The 21,961-nt window shown below is 47.4% G+C and overlaps 1 protein-coding gene across 1 annotated transcript in view; it reads right to left on the minus strand.

The window, feature by feature from the left end:
• The window catches only part of SMYD2 (SET and MYND domain containing 2), an 81,813-nt gene that overhangs the window by 19,824 nt on the left and 40,028 nt on the right, over positions 1–21,961 (minus strand). The window contains exons 8-10 of the mRNA XM_075339141.1: positions 20,828–20,938; positions 20,405–20,525; positions 19,791–19,965 (exon numbers count right to left, since the gene is read on the minus strand). Of these exons, the coding sequence (XP_075195256.1) occupies positions 19,791–19,965; positions 20,405–20,525; positions 20,828–20,938 (407 nt within the window). The remainder of the gene's footprint in view (positions 1–19,790; positions 19,966–20,404; positions 20,526–20,827; positions 20,939–21,961) is intronic.

A 21,961-nucleotide genomic window follows, 5' to 3' on the forward strand; every position in this document is an offset into this window, starting at 1 on the left:
GGGCTGCCATTAACTCCTTGATTAATCATGTCAGGCGTCTCCCCGAGATACCTTCCATGATTAATCTGTAAGTTACAGTAAATAAAAACACACACACACACACACACACACACACACACACCTGAAAAAATCATTTATTAGAAATAAAAACACGAACAAATTCCCTGGTTCACCAATTTAATAAGCCGGTGGCCGCCACTGGATCCAGCGGTGGACGCGGGTAACCTCAGTGACAGCTCAGCTGATCGCGCTACTCACCTCAGTTGCTGCGTGGAGCTGACACGAGCGGCGGTGTCTTCTGCAGCTCCGGTCACCTTCATGCAGCAGAGCTGGATGCGACGCTGGACCATCCTGGATTACGCAGGACATGGAGGGCTTTTTGGGGCTTATTAAATTGGTGAACCAGGGAATTTGTTAGTGTTTTTTATTTCTAATAAATGATTTTTTCAGGTGTGTGTGTGTGTGTTTATTTACTGTAACTTACAGATTAATCATGGAAGGTATCTCGTGGAGACGCCTGACATGATTAATCTAGGATTTAGTGGCAGCTATGGGCTGCCATTAACTCCTTATTACCCCGATTTGCCAATGCACCAGGGCAAATCGGGAAGAGCCGGGTACAGTCCCAGAACTGTCGCATCTAATGTATACGGCAACTCTGGGCGGCTGCTGACTGATATTGTTAGGCTGGGGGGCTCCCCATAACGTGGAGCTCCCCATGAGAACACCAGCCTTCAGCCGTATGGCTTTATCGGGCTGGTATTAAAATTGAAGGGGGGGGGGGGACCGCACGCCGTTTTTTTTAATTATTTATTTCACTGCACAGTATAGAAACGCCCACCGGCTGCTGTGATTGGGTGCAGTGAGACACCTGTCACTCAGCGTGGAGGCGTGTCTCACTGCAACCAATCATAGGCGCCTGTGGGTGGGGAAAGCAGGGAATAAGAGATTGTCTAATGAGCGGCCGGCTTTTTCAAAATAGTAAAAGCCGCCACAGCAGTGTGAATGCTGTGCAGCGCCGCACCGGAGATCGGGGATCGGTGAGTATATGAGAGAGGAGGGGAAAATGACAGACAGACTGTGAGAGAGGGACAGAGAAAGTGACCGACCGACAGAGAGAATAGAGACTGAGAGGGAGAGACCGACTGACAGAGAATAGTGATTGACAGACATTGTGAGACATCGCTCGTTTCCAGTGTTTTAGGAAACATGCGAGAAATATATTTAGAAAATTTTAGAAAATCGGATGTTACTAGGATGGTGTGAGTGCCGTCCCGTGACATCCGATTTTTTTACACGCTCCCATAGACTTGCATTGGAGAGACTCGCAGTAGAAACTTGCAAAAAAGAAGCATGCTGCGATTTTTTTCTCAGTCCAATTTGGACTGAGAAAAAAAATAAATAAAATAAATAAATACATAATAAATCGCAAATGCGAGCTGAATCATTGACTAACGTGTCCGATTCCAATGCGAGATTTTCTCGCATTGCTCTACTGTGAGAAACGCGCAAGTGAGAAGCAGCCCTAAGGCTATGTGCGCACGTTGCGTACTAGCCCTGCAGAAATTTCTGCAGCGATCTGAAGAGCACATGTGCGCCTTAGATCGCTGCAGAAATGTCCGTAGTGAGCGCCGATTCCATGCGCTCTGCCTGCAGCTCCTGCCATAGACAGAGCAGGAGCTGCCGGCAAAGCGCAGGAAAGAAGTGACATGTCACTTCTTTTTACGCAGCGCTTCGGCAGTAGCCGAAGCGCTGCGCTCTTAAACGCCACGTGCGCACGGCCCCTGCACAATCTCCATAGACTGTGCAGGGGACGCAGAACGCATGCAGTTACGCTGCGCTACAAAGCGCAGCGTAACTGCATGTATTTACGCAACGTGCGCACATAGCCTTACAGTTAGAGCGGTCAGACTGTGGAATGCCGACCACAAGAGGTAGTAATGGCAGAAACTATAACAGCTTTTATATCAGGGCTGGATGATTTCCTCAGTACACACAACATTGTTGGTTATAAATGACTTAGTGACAAAATGTAGAACTGGTGGAGGAAGGGTGAAGTAGATGGACCTAGGGCTTTTTTCAACCTATGTAACTATGTAACTTAATGGGTTAATTAATTAATAATTAATTTTCATAGATTGGACTATTACCATTGCGGATATACAGAATAGGCTTTTCCGTTTTAAAATTGATAAATAAAATAGATAAGATATACGGTAATAAATGCCCTCCTGCTCCTTTTTCTTAACCTCCCCCCCCCTCTCTGCTCTTTTAGACTTTCTAGGAGACTTGAGCCTACAATTGCTTTTACTATAAAGTATGCGATATTACAGTATATTGTGAAAATGATGAGGCTAGTTTCACACATCTGGCTTTTCGCCGGTTTGACGGATGTGGCGCACGCCAGTACAGTGTATATAGTACAGTGGCAGAGCCGCAACTTCTGGGTCACATGCTCCGGTCACATGACAGCATGTGACCGGCGCTTGTTGCGCTGCCAGTGTACTGTATACACTGTACTGGCGTGCGCCGCATCCGTCAAACCGGCGAAAAGCCGGATGTGTGAAACTGGCCTAAGCCTAGGGTGACTAATGGGTGTCAGAAGCAAAACATTTCATCCCAGTCCTTTCCAATCCTCTGAATGCTGTTAAGATTGAACATGGCATCTAGGAGGTTAAACCATTGCAAATGGAGCTGGCTGTAACCACACTGCTCAGGCTATGTTCACACCTTGCGGGTTTTTTTGCAGCATTTTTTCATAAGTTTTATACAAAATTAAATGCTTTTTACATTAACATCAAAAGCTACGAGAGTCCAGAAATCTCCTGCACACACTCGATTTTTTTTTACTATGTGAGTAAGGATGGTTGACCTTAGGGAGATCAACATCCACCACTGCGGAGACACCATCACGTGTTTCTCCGCAGTGGTGGATGTTGATCTCCCTAAGGTCAACCATCCTTGCTCACATAGTCTTTTACTAGGCAATGTCCCACTAGCCAGATTCCTACTCCACACTGATGAGGGGCAAATACCCCGAAACGGCTGTCTGGATGGATACCATGTTTGGCATAGGTGGTCCCCTTGACCGGAGACTGCCCTTCCCATGGTTGTTCCTTCCCCGTGAAAGACCTGGCTAGTTTCCTGCCAGCGTTGAGAAACATGTGATGATGTCTCCGCAGGCCTTCTTGCTTCGATTTTTTTTTACTGTCTGAAATGGAAAACTGCTGCGTTTTTTAAAGGAGCGTGGTAATTCTTTTGCCGTTTTTTCCCCCATTAAAAGCAACAAAAAAGTACATAAATCTAACAGCTGCGTTTTTGCTGCTTTTGAAGTGAATGAAACTACATTTAAGCCCTGTGCGCACTCTGCGTTTTTACCATGCTTTTTTTGTGCACTTTGTTGCCCGAAACCGCAGGTCTACCCTTCTCCCAGCAAAGTCTATGAGAATTCAGAAATGCTGTGCACAGTTTTTGGTGCAGAAAATAATCCGCAGCATGCAATTTTTGGTGTGTTTTTGTTCTGCTCTTTTTTTTTTTTTTTTTTAATTTGAATTTTAGCTCTTCTAGCCATTGAAGTCCCAAACCCCCACCCCAAAAAAACAAAACAAAAACCCACACACCACTTTAGGTGTTGGTTTTTATTTTTTGTTTGGGTTTTTTTCCAAGGCCACAAGGTTCAGTTTTAGGTGCACAAATTCTGTACCCTTACATAAACATGAACTGTAGACGAATGACAAACAAAAAATAAAAAAAAAAATTAAAAATAAAATAAATAAATTCGGCAAAACCTGCTTTTTGGTACAACTTTTTTTTACGGCCAAGAGAGCAGTTTTTACTGTAGGAAAAAAAAAAAAAGGCAACAAACCGCAAAGTGTGAACATATTCCTTACTCTCTTCTGCAGCTGGCACTCACAAATTATTAATGAAGCTGGGTGTCCGCACCAGACAACCCAGGTGTGGTGCAGTTTCTGGACCTAAATACTATGGGACAGATATATGAAACTCATAACGGGAGGCAGGGTGGCTCAGTGGTTAGCACTGCAGTCTTGCAGTGCTGGGGTCCTGGGTTCAAATCCCACCAAGGACACCATTTGCAAGGAGTTTGTATGTTCTCTCCGTGTTTGCGTGGGTTTCCTTCGGGTTCTGCGGTTTCCTCCCACACTCCAAAGACATACAGATAGGGACTCTAGATTGTGAGCCCCAATGGGGACAGTATTGCCAATGTATGTAAAGCGCTGTGGAATTAATAGTGCTATATACCGTATTTTTCGGACTATAAGACACACCCTGGTTTTAGAGGAGGAAAATAGGAAAATAAAACTTTAAGCAAAAAAAATGTGGTCATGACACTTATGGGGCAAGGATCTGCTGCTGACACTGTTATTGGGGTAATGTCCCCAAATTCTCTACTAAGGTACCCCATCCTGGTAATGATCCTGCTGCCTTGTATATGATCCTGCTATAAACCCCCATCCTGCTCATATACCCCTACCCTGCTCATATTCCCCCATCCTGCTCATATACCCCCCATCCATCCTGCTCATATACCCCCATCCTGTTCATATACCCCCCATTCTGTTTATACCCCCCCATCCATCCTGCTCATATACCCCCCATCCTGTTCATATACCCCCATCCTGTTCATATACCCCCATCCGGATCACCAGGGAGCGGAGAGGAGACGGCAGTCTGCCCGGACGTCAGACTGGAAGGGCCGGTGCGGGGGGGGCGGTGAGACGCGTCGGGTCCTCCGGAGGCCGCTGGGAGATCCGAGGTCCCGACCGGAAACCCCACGATAGCTGACGGTGGCGCTCTGAAATACCCTGCCGGGACCGGAGAGGAGTTCGGGGGGTAAGTGACCATCTCAGCGACTTCGGACGTCCTCTCGCGCCCGCGCGCCCACCCAGGGAGCCCCAGGAGAGGCCGAAATATAACCCGCCACGACCTTTATACACCGGGTCGGCGTCTCTCTTCTCCCCCCCCACCCCCGCTCCCACAGCAGAAAGCCGCACACCTGCCAGGGAGTCAGAAGGTTGCCAGACCTGGGCCCGTGGTGAAGCTGCACACAGGAACCAGATAGGGGAGCCCGGGGGACTCCTGAACCGAAGGCCCCCCTCTCACAGCATAAGGGACACATTCATAACGTATCAAGAGGCACCCCACGCCTTTATCCACCACCAGAGGGTCAGCCTGGGATGAGACTCTTGTATTAAGGGCCACAAACAGGGCTCTCTAGTAATATTCCCAGACCCGGAGCTATCTTCCTGGACTCAGGGGCTGCTGACGGGAACATACAGAAGAGAGTGCACAGAGGACACCCAAGTGGTCCCACATATAAAAAAGCACAGTCCTTCTGATACTCCCCCCCCCCCCCCCTCGCAGGGGCATGTAAAGTGGTGCACCCCACACTGCTCAGAGGGAGCGGAGAGACCGGACCCCCATTATACTTGAAGTAATATAATATCATAAGAGCTGACTTCGACATGGTCAAATTCGGTAATAAAATGGCCAGTGCTCTGCCTAAACCAGCGGCGACCACGACCCAAGCAGATGTTGATAAGTTTCTCAAAAAACATCTCCTGCCAGCGGAGGTAGGAACTGACTGTCTTCAAAATTCATCTGCTAACACCACACAAGAAACGGAGGATGACGCCAGTGACGCAGAAGACATGGACTCTAGCAAAAGCCTCCCTATCTCCAGGTCCTTTATCAAACGGATTCTCAACAAAGCCTTGGAACCGGTAGTGAAGGAGCTCACTCACATCAAACAGGATATTGGCCAGATAGGACACAGGGTGGAAACGCTGGAAGCTTCCCAGGCCACGATCACCACAACATCCAACGCCATCATCTCCTGTCTTCACCAACAAGAAGATAATGTCAACCAAATACATACTATTTTGGAGGATCACGAAAATAGGGAGAGGCGGAACAATCTTAGAATAAAAGGCCTGCCAGAAACGGTAGTAAATGAAGCCCTGACCCCAGCCCTTCTAAGCATCTTCTCTGATCTGATGGACACTGACCCTGCACCACAGATAGAGTTGGTCAGAGCTCATAGATCTCTGAGACCTCGTCCTAGGCAAGGGGAACCATCAAGAGATGTCATCTGCCGTTTCATGGACTACCGTATTAAGGAGCTCATTCTCAAAAAAGCAAGGGAAGCTGGCACCGTAAAATATGAAGAATCCGAAATTAGGATTTTCCAAGACCTAGCTGCCACCACTCTGACCAAGAGGCGAATACTGAAACCCTTCACAGAAGAGCTACGCCAACGCCAATTCCCATACCGCTGGCTATATCCATTTGGCATTGCAATAACAGCACAGGGGAAACACTATCAAGGCAAAACATCAGGCGAAATTAGGCGAATCTGCGAGGACCTGGGGATTACCTTGGAGAAGTATCCTGAATTGGAAATCCATAGTTCAGCATCTGCGCTCCAGCATCTTCCAGAGCCGTCACCCTGGCACAGCGTCATACCGAAGGCCCAAAGGCCTAGACGCAACGCGGCACAGAAGCTCCAGATGAACTCAGAAAGCAAGGCCTGTGAGAAGACCTAGGCTCCAGCCTACTATTGCCTAACATTGTTTATGCGTGTTGAAAGAATGAAGTCACACTAGGGGCTCTATACTTTCTGCTCCCTCTTGATGCGTATCTACTCTTATATAGATGTTGAAAATGTTGTTATTGTTGTCTTTAACATTTTGTTCTTTATCTGATCTTTTCTCCACCTCCCACCTTTTCTGCTCCCCTCTTTCCCAGCTCGGTCGTTGGTCTGGTCCATTCATCCCACCGGAAAAAGAGTCATACTTCTGCAACCGTCACTATGCAGACACAACATAAGGTATTTAATGTGACAAGCTTTAACGCTCATGGGTTGAATTCCCCCATACCAAGGGCACAAACTTTATCTAACTTTCACAAGAAACATATTGACATTATCTTTCTACAAGAAACACATTTTTGCAAAGGCAAAATTCCTAATTTTGAAAAAGCATACTATAATACGTGGTTTCATGCCCCCTCTCCAAACAAACGGACTAAAGGGGTGTCGATAGCGCTAGCCAAGGACATACCCTTTTTACCCCAACACGAGGTAATTGATCCGGAGGGCCGGTTCATTTTTGTTAAAGGCCTATTAGCGGGATCAATGGTAACGATGGGAAGTATTTATGCTCCAAATGTCAAGCAGGTGAGATGGCTGCTTTCCACACTCAAAAAATTCAAGACCTTTTCGGAAGGCATTCCAATACTCTGTGGAGACTTTAATGTAGCCCTGGAACCAAAATTAGACTCAACCTCAAAAAAGAGCCACATATCACTCAGGGATCTTTCTCGAGTCAAAACAGCTCTCCTCTCTTTATCCCTGACTGATGTCTGGCGACTACAACACCCAACAACCAAAGATTTTACCTTCTTCTCACACCCCCACAAATCATATCACAGGATAGATTACATTTTTTTACCTAGGTTTATACTACCTAACGTCACTGACACAATAATCCAATCTACGCCACACTCTGATCATAGTTATGTCACGGCAAGTTTCACACTACAGAAGGCATACCTGATTCACCGTACATGGAGGTTAAATGAGTCGGTTCTCTCCTCAGAAGACAACAGGAAACGTATTTCTGACTGTCTCCGCAACTATTTTGCGGAGAATAAGACACAAGACGTCAAAGCACCACTTCTGTGGGAAGCACATAAAGCGGTCATAAGGGGAGAGCTGATTTCCATTTCCTCACACCTCAATAAACAGAGGAAACTAATCTTACAAAATCTATATGAAGATATAACCATTTTGGAAACCCAACACAAAAAATCTCTATCTCAGCAGACTTTAGAATTATTGACTGCCAAACGGGTGGCACTGAGAGACATACTCAACAAACAATCGGCCAAGTTACACTTAAGTTGGAAAAATCGCATATTTGTACATGGAGACAAGGCCTCCAAACTTATGATGTCACTAATCAAAACAAGACAAGCCCGCACGTTTATACATACACTCAAGACGCCACAGGGACACCGCACTCAGGATTACTCACAAATTTCAAATGAATTTTTACAATTCTATAAGAGCCTATATCAATCCCGGCCAGAAGAGTCAACAACAGACAACGATAGGAGGAAACGCGGCATACATAACTACCTAACTAATCTAAACCTCCCGACACTTTCCAAAGCACAACAAGAATCCCTGGTAAAGCCATTTACTCGTGCTGAGGTTCAGTCCACCTTGTCCAGATGCCCCATGGGAAGAGCGCCGGGCCCAGATGGCCTACCAACCATATATTACAAAAAATTCTTTGATATCTTGGGGGACCACCTCCTGGCAACATGCAATGCTCTACTTCTGGGTGATTCTATTCCCAAACAAGCTCTGGAAGCCCACATATCATTAATTCATAAGGAAGGGAAGGACCCGGAAAGCTGTGGAAGTTATAGGCCCATCTCGCTTTTGAATGTGGACCTAAAAATCTATGCAAGTTTAATCGCTAACCGGGTTGCGGACATCCTTCCTGACCTTATATCTCCGGAGCAATCCGGATTTATACGGGGAAGAGAAGGGAAGGATAATGCGCTACGCTTATTTCATCTAATGCAATATGCTAGGACTAGGAGCTTGCCCCTTGTGCTCTTGGGAACGGATGCCGAAAAGGCATTCGATAGGGTGGACTGGACTTTCCTGCGGGGCACGTTGGAGGCTTTTCATTTTCCCCAGACTGTCATACATGCAATACTACAGATGTACACGTCCCCCACAGCCAGAATCAAAATAAACAACACGCTGACTGACCCCTTCGACATCAAGAATGGAACCAGGCAGGGCTGCCCCTTGTCCCCCCTACTCTTTGTCATGGTAATGGAGCCATTGATATGCTCCATCCAACAAAATCAGGGAATTGAGGGGATTAACCTACAGGGGATTCACCACAAGTCTGCCGCCTTTGCGGATGACTTGTTGGTAGTAATGTCCAGACCGGAAAGAGGCTTCCCTGCCTTCATGAACACACTAGAAGAATACAGCCAATGGTCCAACTTTAAAATCAATCTCTCTAAATCCGAAGCACTGAGTCTAAACATCCCGAGCAATGTCATCAAACATCTCCAGAAGTCGTTCCCATTCAGATGGCCAAAAAGCCACATTACCTATCTCGGCATCAAAATAGGGAAATCCCCCAAATCACTCTTTGACCTAAATTATAAGTCTCTCCTTCCCAAACTCACCACACAAATGGCCTCATGGAAAGCGCCTTTTATCTCTTGGATAGGCCGGAAAAATCTCGTTAAAAGCATCGTACTTCCAAAATTTATATACCTCTTTCAAATGTTACCTATACTAGTCCCCAAATCTTTTCTTTCTCAGTGTAATTCTTTAATTTCCAATTACATCTGGAACAAGCACAAACCAAGAATTAATTTCCATACTCTATGTCTCCCCAAGGACAAAGGGGGAATGGGACTCCCTAACATATCCATATATTATAAAGCTGCTGTCCTCTCTAGAGCAGTAGACTGGGTCAGATGCCCTCCGAATAAGCTGTGGACGACAATAGAGGAACACCTGGCCCCCTCCCCCTTACGAGCTCTTTTATTCGCCCCCCCCTGTCAGGGAAATAAAAGATTCTGTACCAACGAACTGACTAGAACACTTCTAGACAACTGGAACCGAAACATAGAGCTCCTGGCCCCTCCTCTTTCACCTCTTACCCTAATCTCTGATATACTAGACTCCAGCCTGAATCTCGCCAACACCGCGAAATCTCCATATCTAAGTAATGCAAAGATCCCAGCGATAGATCTCCTACAAGACGGTTCTTTGGTCTCGAGGCAGGAGATGGGTGAGATCCCCCTCCTCTCCAAACTCACATTCCTCCACTATATGACAATAAAACGCACAATTCAACCATTATTGCCACAGTCCAACCTCACTAGACCCTTAACCACATTTGAATCACTTTGCTCGCAAACAAGGCCTCCTAAAAAAGTCTTGTCTCGCTTATACAACACTTTACTTACAAAGGAATTGGTAGTAAAAAGAGCTTATATATTGAAGTGGGAAAAAGATCTGAACACCACATTTACTGACGCCCAAACGAGCCAAATTTATGGTTCTTCACATGGACCTTCATGTTGTGTGAGGGTTCAAGAGAGTTCCTTCAAAGTAGTTGCGAGATGGTACATAGTCCCGGACACAGCTGCAACTTGGCAATCTGCCTCTTCAGGCCTCTGCTGGAGGTGTGAGGGGGATAGAGGAACGTATCTACACATTTGGTGGACGTGCCCTCGTCTCCAGATATTCTGGAGGATGGCAATCCAGCTAATTCTTGATCTTACAAACAAAGGGGAGGGCCCAGAACCCATGCATCTGCTACTAAATTTCCCACTGTGGCCTAATGATAAGGCCAACTCGAAACTGGTGTCTTTTGTGAGCTCAGCCTGCAAACTGCTGATTGCCCAACTGTGGCGCACGACTAAGATACCCACCATATCGCAGCTGTTGCTGAAAATTGACCAATTATACTACGCGGAGGAGCTCTCTGCCCTCTCACGACAACAATTATTCTTCTTTGGGCAAGTTTGGAAGGCCTGGAAAGACTACAAATCTAAACCTTCCTTTCTGACGGCGGTGGCGCAGGAGACGCCATAAAGAAGCCTGGGCCGTCTTCTCCTCCCCATTAGGGGACCGAGGGAGATGATGGCCTAGTTCTGATGAATATAGACATATGATGAATGGACCCTAGACCAACACCCTCTCTCTACTCCATCCTCCCCCCCCACCCACATTTCTTCTTTCCTTCTCAAATCTCTTAGATCTTCTATTTCCCTTCCTAGGGGTGGACGGTGGGGGCTGAGAGGCCTTTTTCAGAACTATCAGTGGTCCCCCCCCCCCCCCCTTCTACTTTCTGGTTTCCTCTGTACGTTCTCCCCCTTTTTCTTTTCTTTCTCCTTCCAATAAGAAAAAAGTTAAAACTGTTCCTCCTTTTTATAATGTCATGAGAGCAAGGCATGATATGGCTTGCCTTTCACGGTTTACCAGATATAATGACCTTTAATAGATCTGAGATTGTATCCAGCAGACGATATTTCGCTTGAAAGGCGGTGTAATGTGATTTAATGTAAGGTAGTTTAGATGCAATGCTAATAATGTCTAAGCTCTGTGATATGTGCATTCATTCTGTTTTTATTGGTTCAATAAACAAAACATTAAAACAAACATATACCCCCATCCTGTTCATATACCCCCATCCTGTTCATATACCCCCCATCCTGCTCATATACCCCCCATCCTGCTCATATACCCCCCATCCTGCTCATATACCCCCCATCCTGCTCATATACCCCCCATCCTGCTCATATACCCCCCATCCATCCTGCTCATATACTCCCATCCTGCTATATGCGCCAATCGTGCTCATATACCATCCTGGTATATGGCCTGTATCCTATAGCACAGAGAAAAAAAATAAACGTTTATACTCCCCTTTTCCTCACTCCCTGCAGCACCGATCATCTTCCTCTCTGCGCCACTGACCTGTGTGTGTGGAGCCGTTCCCCTGCAGCATCGCGATGTCTTCCTGTCTGTGCCGATCAGCTGATCAACACAGATCAGCTGACCGGCACAGACAGGAAGACATCGCGTGCTGCAGGGGGACGGCTCCACACACGGGGACGGGTGAGTGTACCGATTCACTGCACCCCGCGCTGATGATGACGTGCGGGGGGCAGTGAATACAGCCGCACATGATCACTCCAGGCTGTAATTACCAGGGGTGATCATGCGGACCGGCTCTTTACTATGCGCGCGTCCCCGCTCGTCCTCCCGCCCACCTGTCAGTGCCGGCTTCTGCGCTCAGAAATGGTAGGGAGGATGGGCGTGCATATGTAATGAGCGGGCCCACGTGGTCACAGCAGGCTGCTACAGCCTGCTCGTGCCCCCGATGACCCGCTCCACCGCAGCACCCTCATTCCCGGCCGCAGCCCTATAGTCAGATCATAAGACGCACCCCCAACTTTCCCCCAACATTTGGGGGGAAAAAGTGCGTCTTATGGTCCGAAAAATACGGTAAATGAATAAAATTATTATTACCAAACATAGAGCAACATTCATTTTTCCAAAGTGGAAAATTAAAATTAAATCTGTACTGTGATAGGTTGCTTTGGAAAACAATAGAGCTGGAAAAAAAAAAAAAAAAAAACACGAAAAAAACCCCCCCAGCACAATAGGGTCCTATTCGGGGTAAAAATTGAATAAAAATAGGTACATGCTAAATCCTTAGTATATAGAGTATCAATAAGCTGCTCAAATGAAGTTCCAAATAGATAAGGAATGCAGCACTTCAGACCTAAAAAAAAATAAATTAAGAAATAACAGTCAAACAAGGGAAGCAACAGGTACTGGTTTACGTGTTTCGAGGGTAAGGTGATGATTAAGAGGCCCAGCCTTGAAACATAAAGCGATTCCCTTGTTTAACTATTTTTTAATCTGATGAAGAAGGGAATTTTGTTTACTTACCGTAAATTCCTTTTCTTCTAGCTCCAATTGGGAGACCCAGCCAATTGGGTGTATAGGCTATGCCTCCGGAGGCCGCACAAAGTATTACACTAAAAGTGTAAAGCCCCTCCCCTTCTGCCTATACACCCCCCGTGCTCCCACGGGCTCCTCAGTTTTGGTGCAAAAGCAAGAAGGAGGAAAAAATTATAAACTGGTTTAAAGTAAATTCAATCCGAAGGAATATCGGAGAACTGAAACCATTCAACATGAACATGTGTACACAAAAAAACAGGGGCGGGTGCTGGGTCTCCCAATTGGAGCTAGAAGAAAAGGAATTTACGGTAAGTAAACAAAATTCCCTTCTTCTTTGTCGCTCCATTGGGAGACCCAGACAATTGGGACGTCCAAAAGCAGTCCCTGGGTGGGTAAATAATACCTCATAATAGAGCCGTAACGGCTCCGTCCTACAGGTGGGCAACCGCCGCCTGAAGGACTCGCCTACCTAGGCTGGCATCCGCCGAAGCATAGGTATGCACCTGATAGTGTTTCGTGAAAGTGTGCAGGCTCGACCAGGTAGCCGCCTGACACACCTGCTGAGCCGTAGCCTGGTGCCTCAAAGCCCAGGACGCACCCACGGCTCTGGTAGAATGGGCCTTCAGCCCTGAGGGAACCGGAAGCCCAGCTGAACGGTAAGCTTCGAGAATTGGTTCCTTGATCCACCGAGCCAGGGTTGATTTGGAAGCCTGTGACCCTTTACACTGGCCAGCGACAAGGACAAAGAGTGCATCCGAGCGGCGCAGGGGCGCCGTACGAGAAATGTAGAGTCTGAGTGCTCTCACCAAATCTAACAAGTGCAAATCCTTTTCACATTGGTGAACTGGATGAGGACAAAAAGAAGGTAAGGAGATATCCTGATTGAGATGAAAAGGGGATACCACCTTAGGGAGAAATTCCGGAACCGGACGCAGAACCACTTTGTCCTGGTGAAACACCAGGAAAGGGGCTTTGCATGACAATGCTGCTAGCTCAGACACTCTCCGAAGTGAAGTGACTGCTACTAGGAAAACCACTTACTGCGAAAGGCGTGCGAGAGAAATATCCCTCATTAGCTCGAACGGTGGTTTCTGAAGAACCATCAGCACCCTGTTCAGATCCCAGGGTTCCAACGGACGTTTGTAAGGAGGGACGATGTGACAAACCCCCTGCAGGAACGTGCGTACCTGTGGAAGTCTGGCCAAGCGCTTCTGAAAAAACACAGAGAGCGCAGAGACTTGTCCCTTAAGGGAGCCAAGCGACAAACCCTTTTCCAATCCGGACTGAAGAAAGGACAGAAAAGTGGGCAAGGCAAATGGCCAGGGAGAAAAACCCTGATCAGAGCACCACGACAGGAATATTTTCCACGTCCTGTGGTAGATCTTGGCGGACGTTTGTTTCCTAGCCTGTCTCATAGTGGCAATGACCTCTTGAGATAATCCTGAAGACGCTAAGATCCAGGACTCAATGGCCACACAGTCAGGTTGAGGGCCGCAGAATTCAGATGGAAAAACGGCCCTTGAGACAGCAAGTCTGGTCGGTCTGGTAGTGCCCACGGTTGGCCGACCGTGAGATGCCACAGATCCGGGTACCACGACCTCCTCGGCCAGTCTGGAGCGACGAGGATGGCGCGGCGGCAGTCGGCCCTGATCTTGCGTAACACTCTGGGCAACAGTGCCAGTGGAGGAAACACATAAGGGAGTTGAAACTGCGACCAATCCTGAACTAAGGCGTCTGCCGCCAGAGCTCTGTGATCGTGAGAACGTGCCATGAATGCCGTGACCTTGTTGTTGTGCCGGGACGCCATTAGGTCGACGTCCGGCATCCCCCAGCGGCAACAGATCTCCTGAAACACGTCCGGGTGAAGGGACCATTCCCCTGCGTCCATGCCCTGGCGACTGAGAAAATCTGCTTCCCAGTTTTCCACGCCCGGGATGTGAACTGCGGAGATGGTGGAGGCCGTGGCTTCCACCCACATCAAAATCCGCCGGACTTCCTGGAAGGCTTGCCGACTGCGTGTTCCTCCTTGGTGGTTGATGTAAGCCACCGCTGTGGAGTTGTCCGACTGAATTCGGATCTGCTTGCCTTCCAGCCACTGCTGGAACGCTTTTAGGGCCAGATACACTGCCCTGATCTCCAGAACATTGATCTGAAGTAATGACTCTTGCCGAGTCCACGTACCCTGAGCCCTGTGGTGGAGAAAAACTGCTCCCCACCCTGACAGACTCGCGTCCGTCGTGACCACCGCCCAGGATGGGGGTAGGAAGGATTTCCCCTTCGATAATGAAGTGGGATGAAGCCACCACCGAAGGGAAGCTTTGGTTGCCTGAGAAAGGAAGACGCTCCTGTCGAGGGACGTCTGCTTCCTGTCCCATTTGCGTAGGATGTCCCATTGAAGAGGACGCAGGTGAAACTGCGCGAAAGGGACTGCCTCCATTGCTGCCACCATCTTCCCCAGGAAGTGCATGAGGCGCCTCAAGGGGTGTGACGGACCCTGAAGGAGAGATCGCACCCCCGTCTGTAGTGAACGCTGCTTGTTCAGCGGAAGCTTCACTATCGCTGAGAGGGTATGAAACTCCATGCCAAGATATGTCAGCGATTGGGCCGGTGTCAGATTTGACTTTGGAAAATTGATGATCCACCCGAAACTCTGGAGAGTCTCCAGAGTAGCGGTGAGGCTGTGCTGGCATGCCTCTTGAGAGGGAGCCTTGACCAGCAGATCGTCTAAGTAAGGAATCACCGAGTGACCCTGAGAGTGGAGGACCGCCACTACTGCAGCCATGACCTTGGTGAAAACCCGTGGGGCTGTCGCCAGGCCGAACGGCAGTGCCACGAACTGAAGGTGTTCGTCTCCTATGGCGAAGCGCAGGAAGCGCTGATGCTCTGGAGCAATCGGTACGTGGAGATAAGCATCTTTGATATCGATCGATGCAAGGAAATCTCCTTGGGACATTGAGGCGATGACGGAGCGGAGGGATTCCATCCGGAACCGCCTGGTCTTTACGTGTTTGTTGAGCAGTTTTAGGTCCAGGACAGGACGGAAAGACCCGTCTTTCTTTGGAACCACAAACAGGTTGGAGTAAAAACCGTGACCCTGTTGCTCAAGACAGGGACCACCACTCCTTCTGCCTTCAGAATGCCCAGCGCCTGCAGAAGAGCATCGGCTCGCTCGGGAGGCGGAGATGTTCTGAAAAATCGAGTCGGAGGACGAGAGCTGAACTCTATCCTGTAACCTTGAGACAGGATGTCTCTCACCCAACGGTCTTTTACCTGTGGCAGCCAAATGTCGGAAAAGCGGGAGAGCCTGCCACCGACCGAGGATGCGGTCTTTTTAGGGCGTGACTTAGACCGCCATGGATCGGAGTTCCTCTGATCCTTCTGAGGCCTCTTGTACGAGGAGAATTGGGACCTGCCCGCACCCCGAAAGGACCGAAACCTCGACTGTCCCCTCCTCTGTTGGGGTAATTTTGGTTTGGCCTGGGGTAAGGATGTTTCCTTTCCCTTGGATTGTTTGATGATCTCATCCAGCCTCTCACCAAACAAACGGTCGCCAGAAAATGGCAAACCGGTTAAGGACTTTTTGAAAGCCGAATCTGCCTTCCATTCCCGTAGCCACAAGGCCCTGCGTATTGCCACCGAATTGTCGGCTGCAACCGCCGTACGGCTCGCAGAGTCCAGGACAGCATTAATAGCGTAGGACGCAAATGCCGACGTTTGGGAGGTTATGGACGCCACTTGCGGCGCAGACGTACGTGTGAGTGCGTCAATTTGCGCTTGACCCGCTGAGATAGCTTGGAGTGCCCATACGGCTGCGAATGCTGGAGCAAAAGACGCGCCGATAGCTTCATAGATGGATTTCAACCAGAGCTCCATCTGTCTGTCAGTGGCATCCTTGAGTGAAGCCCCATCTTCAACTGCAACTAAGGATCTAGCCGCCAGTCTGGAGATTGGAGGATCCACCTTGGGACACTGAGTCCAGCCCTTGACCACATCAGGGGGGAAGGGATAACGTGTATCCTTAAGGCGCTTTGAAAAACGCTTATCTGGACAAACTCGGTGTTTCTGGACTGCCTCTCTGAAATCGGAGTGATCCAGAAACATACTCGTTGTACGCTTGGGGAACCTGAAACGGAATTTCTCCTGCTGAGAGGCTGACTCCTCCGCTGGAGGAGCCGAGGGAGAAATATCCAACATTTGATGTATGGACGCGATAAGATCATTCACTATGGCGTCACCATCAGGAGTATCAAGGTTGAGAGCGGCCTCAGGATCAGAATCCTGATCAGCTACCTCCGCTTCATCATACAGAGAGTCATCCCTCTGAGACCCTGAACAATGTGATGAGGTCGAGGGGACTTCCCAGCGAGCTCGCTTAGGCGGTCTGGGGCTGCGGTCCGTGTTAGAGACCTCACCCTGGGATCTATGAGACACCCCGGGGGAACATTGTTGTTCCAACTGAGGGGAACCAGGGGGCAGTGATTCCACAGTGCCCATGGTCTGAGATACCGGTCTGGACTGCAAAGCTTCTAGAATCTTAGCCATAGTCTCAGAAAGTCTGTCAGTAAAAACTGCAAACTCCGTCCCTGTCACCTGGACAGTGTTAGCTGGTTGTTCCCCCTGGGCCCCCCTTAGCAGAGGCTCCGGCTGAGTAAGTGCCACAGGGGCCGATCAGTGCACACAATGAGGGTCAGTGGAACCTGCCGGTAGCGAGGTTGTAGCGAGGTTGTACATGCGGCGCAGGCAGCATAGTAAGCCTGTGTTTTGGCACCCCTGCTTCTTGTGGGCGCCATGCTGTTGTCTCCTTTGAGCAACACAACAGGGTATATAGCCAGAAATCAACTGTGCACCATACAGTGTATAGCCTGTAAACATATAATCTATAATTACACTTCTGCACAAGTGGGGCTAGCACCTCAGGTGCTGCTTACCGCCCGCTTAAAGCGGTTGTGTGGCAACCAGAATCCCTGCCTGGGTCCCCCAGAGCTTGTCTCCCCTCTGCAGCGTCCGAGGAGCTGACAGGAATGGCTGCCGGCGTCCTGAGGAGAGGAGGGAGCCGTGGGCGTGACCCAGAAAGTGCAGGAACTGGTGCACCACTGTGCACAGTTAGGGGGGTGGAGTATGCAAAGCATGCTCCAGCCCTCAGTGCTGCCGTGCTGTACAGCGTCCCGCCCTTCCCCTGACTTGCAGGCCTGGGGGCGGGAAGAAAAAGAGACTAGGCCCAAAAGCCGGGGACTCGAGTTATAAGCGCGGCCGCCGTATAAGCGCGGTCTGCGCGGAAGTCCCCGGCGCACTAACAGTCCCAGCCGCGCCGCAGTGATAACAATGGCAGCGGCGGTCAGCGCGGCAGTCCCCATACACTAACACACTCAGCGACGCTGCAGTGTGTAAAGGCACAAACGCAGTCAGCGCCGCGGTCCCCGGTGCACTAGCACACCCAGCAATGCTGGAGTGTTGCTGTGCGCGGTCCCCACGGGGACACACAGAGTACCTCAAAGTAGCAGGGCCATGTCCCTGAACGATACTCGGCTCCTATCCAGCAGAGTCCTCAGGAGCTGTGGATGGAGCACGGTCTCCGTGCCTGGAGACCGATTAGGATCCCACTTCACCCAGAGCCCTAAGGGGGATGGGGAAGGAAAACAGCATGTGGGCTCCAGCCTCCGTACCCGCAATGGATACCTCAACCTTAACAACACCGCCGACAAGAGTGGGGTGAGAAGGGAGCATGCTGGGGGCCCTGTTAAGGGCCCTCTTTTCTTCCATCCGACATAGTCAGCAGCTGCTGCTGACTAATCTGTGGAGCTATGCGTGCATGTCTGCCTCCTTCGCACAAAGCAAAAAACTGAGGAGCCCGTGGGAGCACGGGGTGTGTATAGGCAGAAGGGGAGGGGCTTTACACTTTTAGTGTAATACTTTGTGCGGCCTCCGGAGGCATAGCCTATACACCCAATTGGCTGGGTCTCCCAATGGAGCGACAAAGAAATATAAAATTCATTTTTCAGGAAGGCCGGATTCCTTTCTGAGGATCATCAGTAAGCTGCTGAAGACCACGGACGCAGGGAGTCGACAAAGTGGTAAAGGAATGGATGTGACAGTTAGAAGTTCAGACCATATAGTAATGAACACAGTGGTTTATTGATCTATGCGTTTCGGTGTCGCCGACTTCTTGCTCGGGATCACAGCCACATGGGAGTAGCACAGTTATAATGAAATGTAAATAAGTTGTGTTTTTTTATTTTAAATTTTATTTTCCCTGACTGGTACATGGCGTAACAAGAAAAAAAAAAAAATTAAAAAAAACCACTAGACGCCAGAATTATTTGTTTTTTATTTTTGGGGTGGTGCAGCATCACTGTAATAACAGGAGATCAAAACATCGCATCTATCCAAAAATTGCTTAATTCAAAACGGCAGCTTAAAATGTAAGAGCTAAGCCAATACGCAACCCCAGATCCCGAAACATGAGAACGCTACAAATCTCAGAAAATGGCAATAAAAGAGCAATTTATTTTTAATTTAATTTTTTACAAACTTCTGAATTTTTTTTTCACCACTTTAGTATCTATGATCTCGTACCAACCTGAGGAATCATAATGCCAGGTCAGTTTTACCACACAGTGAACACAGTATAAAATAAATAAAAAAATGAAAAAAAAAAAATAAAATTGTGGAATTGCACTTTCTTTTGCAATTTCAGTGCACTTGGAAGAATTTTTTCCCCCCAGTCTTCTAGTACAATATGGGGCAGAATGGATGGTGTCATTCAAAAGTACAACTCGCCCTGCAAAACAACAAGCCCTTATATGGCTATAATGAGGGAAAAATAAAAAAATTATGACTCCTGAAAAAATAGAGGGGGAGGAAAAAAAACAAAAAAAAAAACAAAAAAAAAAATCAATCAAAAAAAAAGTAAATCCCAGTTTAGTGAAGGAGTTAAAATAGGATGAGGAGACAGGGAGAATATATATATATAAAAAAAAAAAAAAAACTTCTTTAAATTTCTTTATGACTGTTCTACTCCCATGCGGCTGTGATCCTGAGGAAGACGTCTGAGACACCGAAACGCGTTGATCATAAATCACTGTTTTTTTTCATTTCTGCATAGAAAAACAACATTTCTTTCCAACAGTTTCCCATAACAACCAATCACAGCACAGCTTTCATTTCAAATTTTGCTTAGGGAGAATGCAGGCTGCGCCATGACTGGTTGCTAGGGGCAACCTGAATGACTCTTTAGGATTGTAAAATCATTTACCTGTACGGTTTGATAATTTTTTGACCGTATTTCAGGGCTCCATCCCAGTCCTGCAGATACAGGCAGACTCCCATGGCTTGGTACATCATATGTAGCACGTACACGTTGCTCTCCTCAAATACGGTCCCCATCTTCTCCATACTCAGCTCACACATTTCAAGCAGCTCGCTAGGAGGTGGCACCATTAAGGAGAGAAAGGCAAAGATTGGTCTCCTGCTACCACATATTAAAGTGGAATCCCGCTCTAAAAGTGCAGAAAATGAGGTGGAAAATGAGGGTCTATTGACCACATAGAAGTGGAGAAAGTGTGGCCACGCATGTTCACCTCCTTCTCCATTCAGTTCTCTGGGAGTTTTGCAGGCTCCTTGCCTACCCACCATTCCCTACCTGCCGCTGCCTCACCGGTTGGGTTTGAGGTAGCCATGTTTTCTATGCAGGTCTCCCATAGGAGAGATGGAATGTGCACTTCAGGAGCGGGCTGCAGAGCCCCAATCACTGGAATCGCTGGGGGGCTGGAGGTCCGACCAACCAACAGTATGCCCTGAAACCCCACTGACTGTTGTATAATGACTATCCTCTTGTATATCCTCAACCTACAACAGATAAAAGGATATTTTTGTAATGTTTCGCCCTCCGGAACTCCTCCACAACATTTCGGGCATATTTGATCATGTCACGTATGGCCTGAGGATTCTGGGGGTCATTAAGTTTCCTGAGCTCCATTTTTGTTGGATCCTGTAAAGAAAAAACAAAAAACAAAAAAAACAAAAAAACAAATAAGCAAACATTCATGCTCTTTTCTCCTTGTCTTGTAAAGTATGGCTCCCTATCGAATAGGCCATGGGATGTCAAGTTCAGTTGTAATCTCAGTTTGCCATAATTAAATATTATATATATATATATTTTTTTTACTCTATTGTCAACTAGATTAGTGAACTTGACAGACGTAGGACAGACATAGGCAACATGCTATTTTTCTGTCCAAACATTATGGCCACCACCCAATGCCAAAAAAACACTCAGAGAAAACGCTCTACCTTCTGCTTGGTGGTGCACTCCTTACAGTCACAGGTGAAAAAGTAAGAATCCATAAGTCGGTCGTTTCGATCTTCTGTAGGGTACAGCAAATCGATGTAGCTGGTGAACACCTGGAATAAGAGAAGGTAGTGAAGAACGGAAAGTAACATCTCAGAAGGTCCACAATTCGGTCGCCCCATTAAACAGGTCATTATTGAAGTTTTGCATTCTGGAAGCCCAGCAAACCATTGGCCAATGCTGGCGAAATGTAGTATTGTACAGGATGAATTTAAAATTGACCAGATTTCACCATGAAAATGGTTTATATTAAAAATACCAGCTTAGACCCAAAGAGGCTGGTGTGCTTCCTTGAAAATCTGAGAGCAATATATACATATACACACATACACATACACACACACACACACACACACGTATATAATATATATCTATCTAGCTGTAGTACCCGGGCGTTGTCGGGGATAGTAACTGCCTCTCTCCGCGTCAGCCTCTTTCCCTGTCTGTGTCCGTCTGCCTCTGTCTCTCCACCGACATATTACCTCACACAAGCTTTTTAAACTAACAATGTATTTTGTTCCTATAGCAACCAATTACAGCTCTTATTTATAACCTAATAGCTCGCAGCTCCATTGACTTTAATGGAGGCAGATTTTTTTTGGAGTGTAACTGTAAAGCACGGGGTAAAATTTTCCCGTCAAAACAGTCTATGATGTTCCCTGAGTCACATGAAGAGTCTATGCAAAATTTTGTGATTGGAAATGAGACGGTGCGGATTCCTTTAGTGAACACACACACACACACACACACACACCTTTATATATTAGAGATATATATGTATATAATATAAATATAATAAAATATAATAAATAATATATAATATAAAAAAATAAAATAAAAAATATATAAATATAATAAAAAATATAATAAAATATAATTTTATTTATTAATTTTTATTTTTTAAAGTGTCACTGATTTCCTGCTGTAACTGGACTCAAACAATGCTCATTTTAAGATCAGGACTATCGTGGAGTTCTAATATGGATTCTCAAAGTAAGTACACTAGTCTCATCAGGTGTAGAAGATTTATTTAATGACTTATGCAGATTGTATTGTGAAATCTGGTGACAAACTGG

This window comes from Anomaloglossus baeobatrachus, chromosome 3 (genome assembly GCF_048569485.1).
Source record: "Anomaloglossus baeobatrachus isolate aAnoBae1 chromosome 3, aAnoBae1.hap1, whole genome shotgun sequence".
Lineage (NCBI taxonomy): Eukaryota > Metazoa > Chordata > Amphibia > Anura > Aromobatidae > Anomaloglossus > Anomaloglossus baeobatrachus.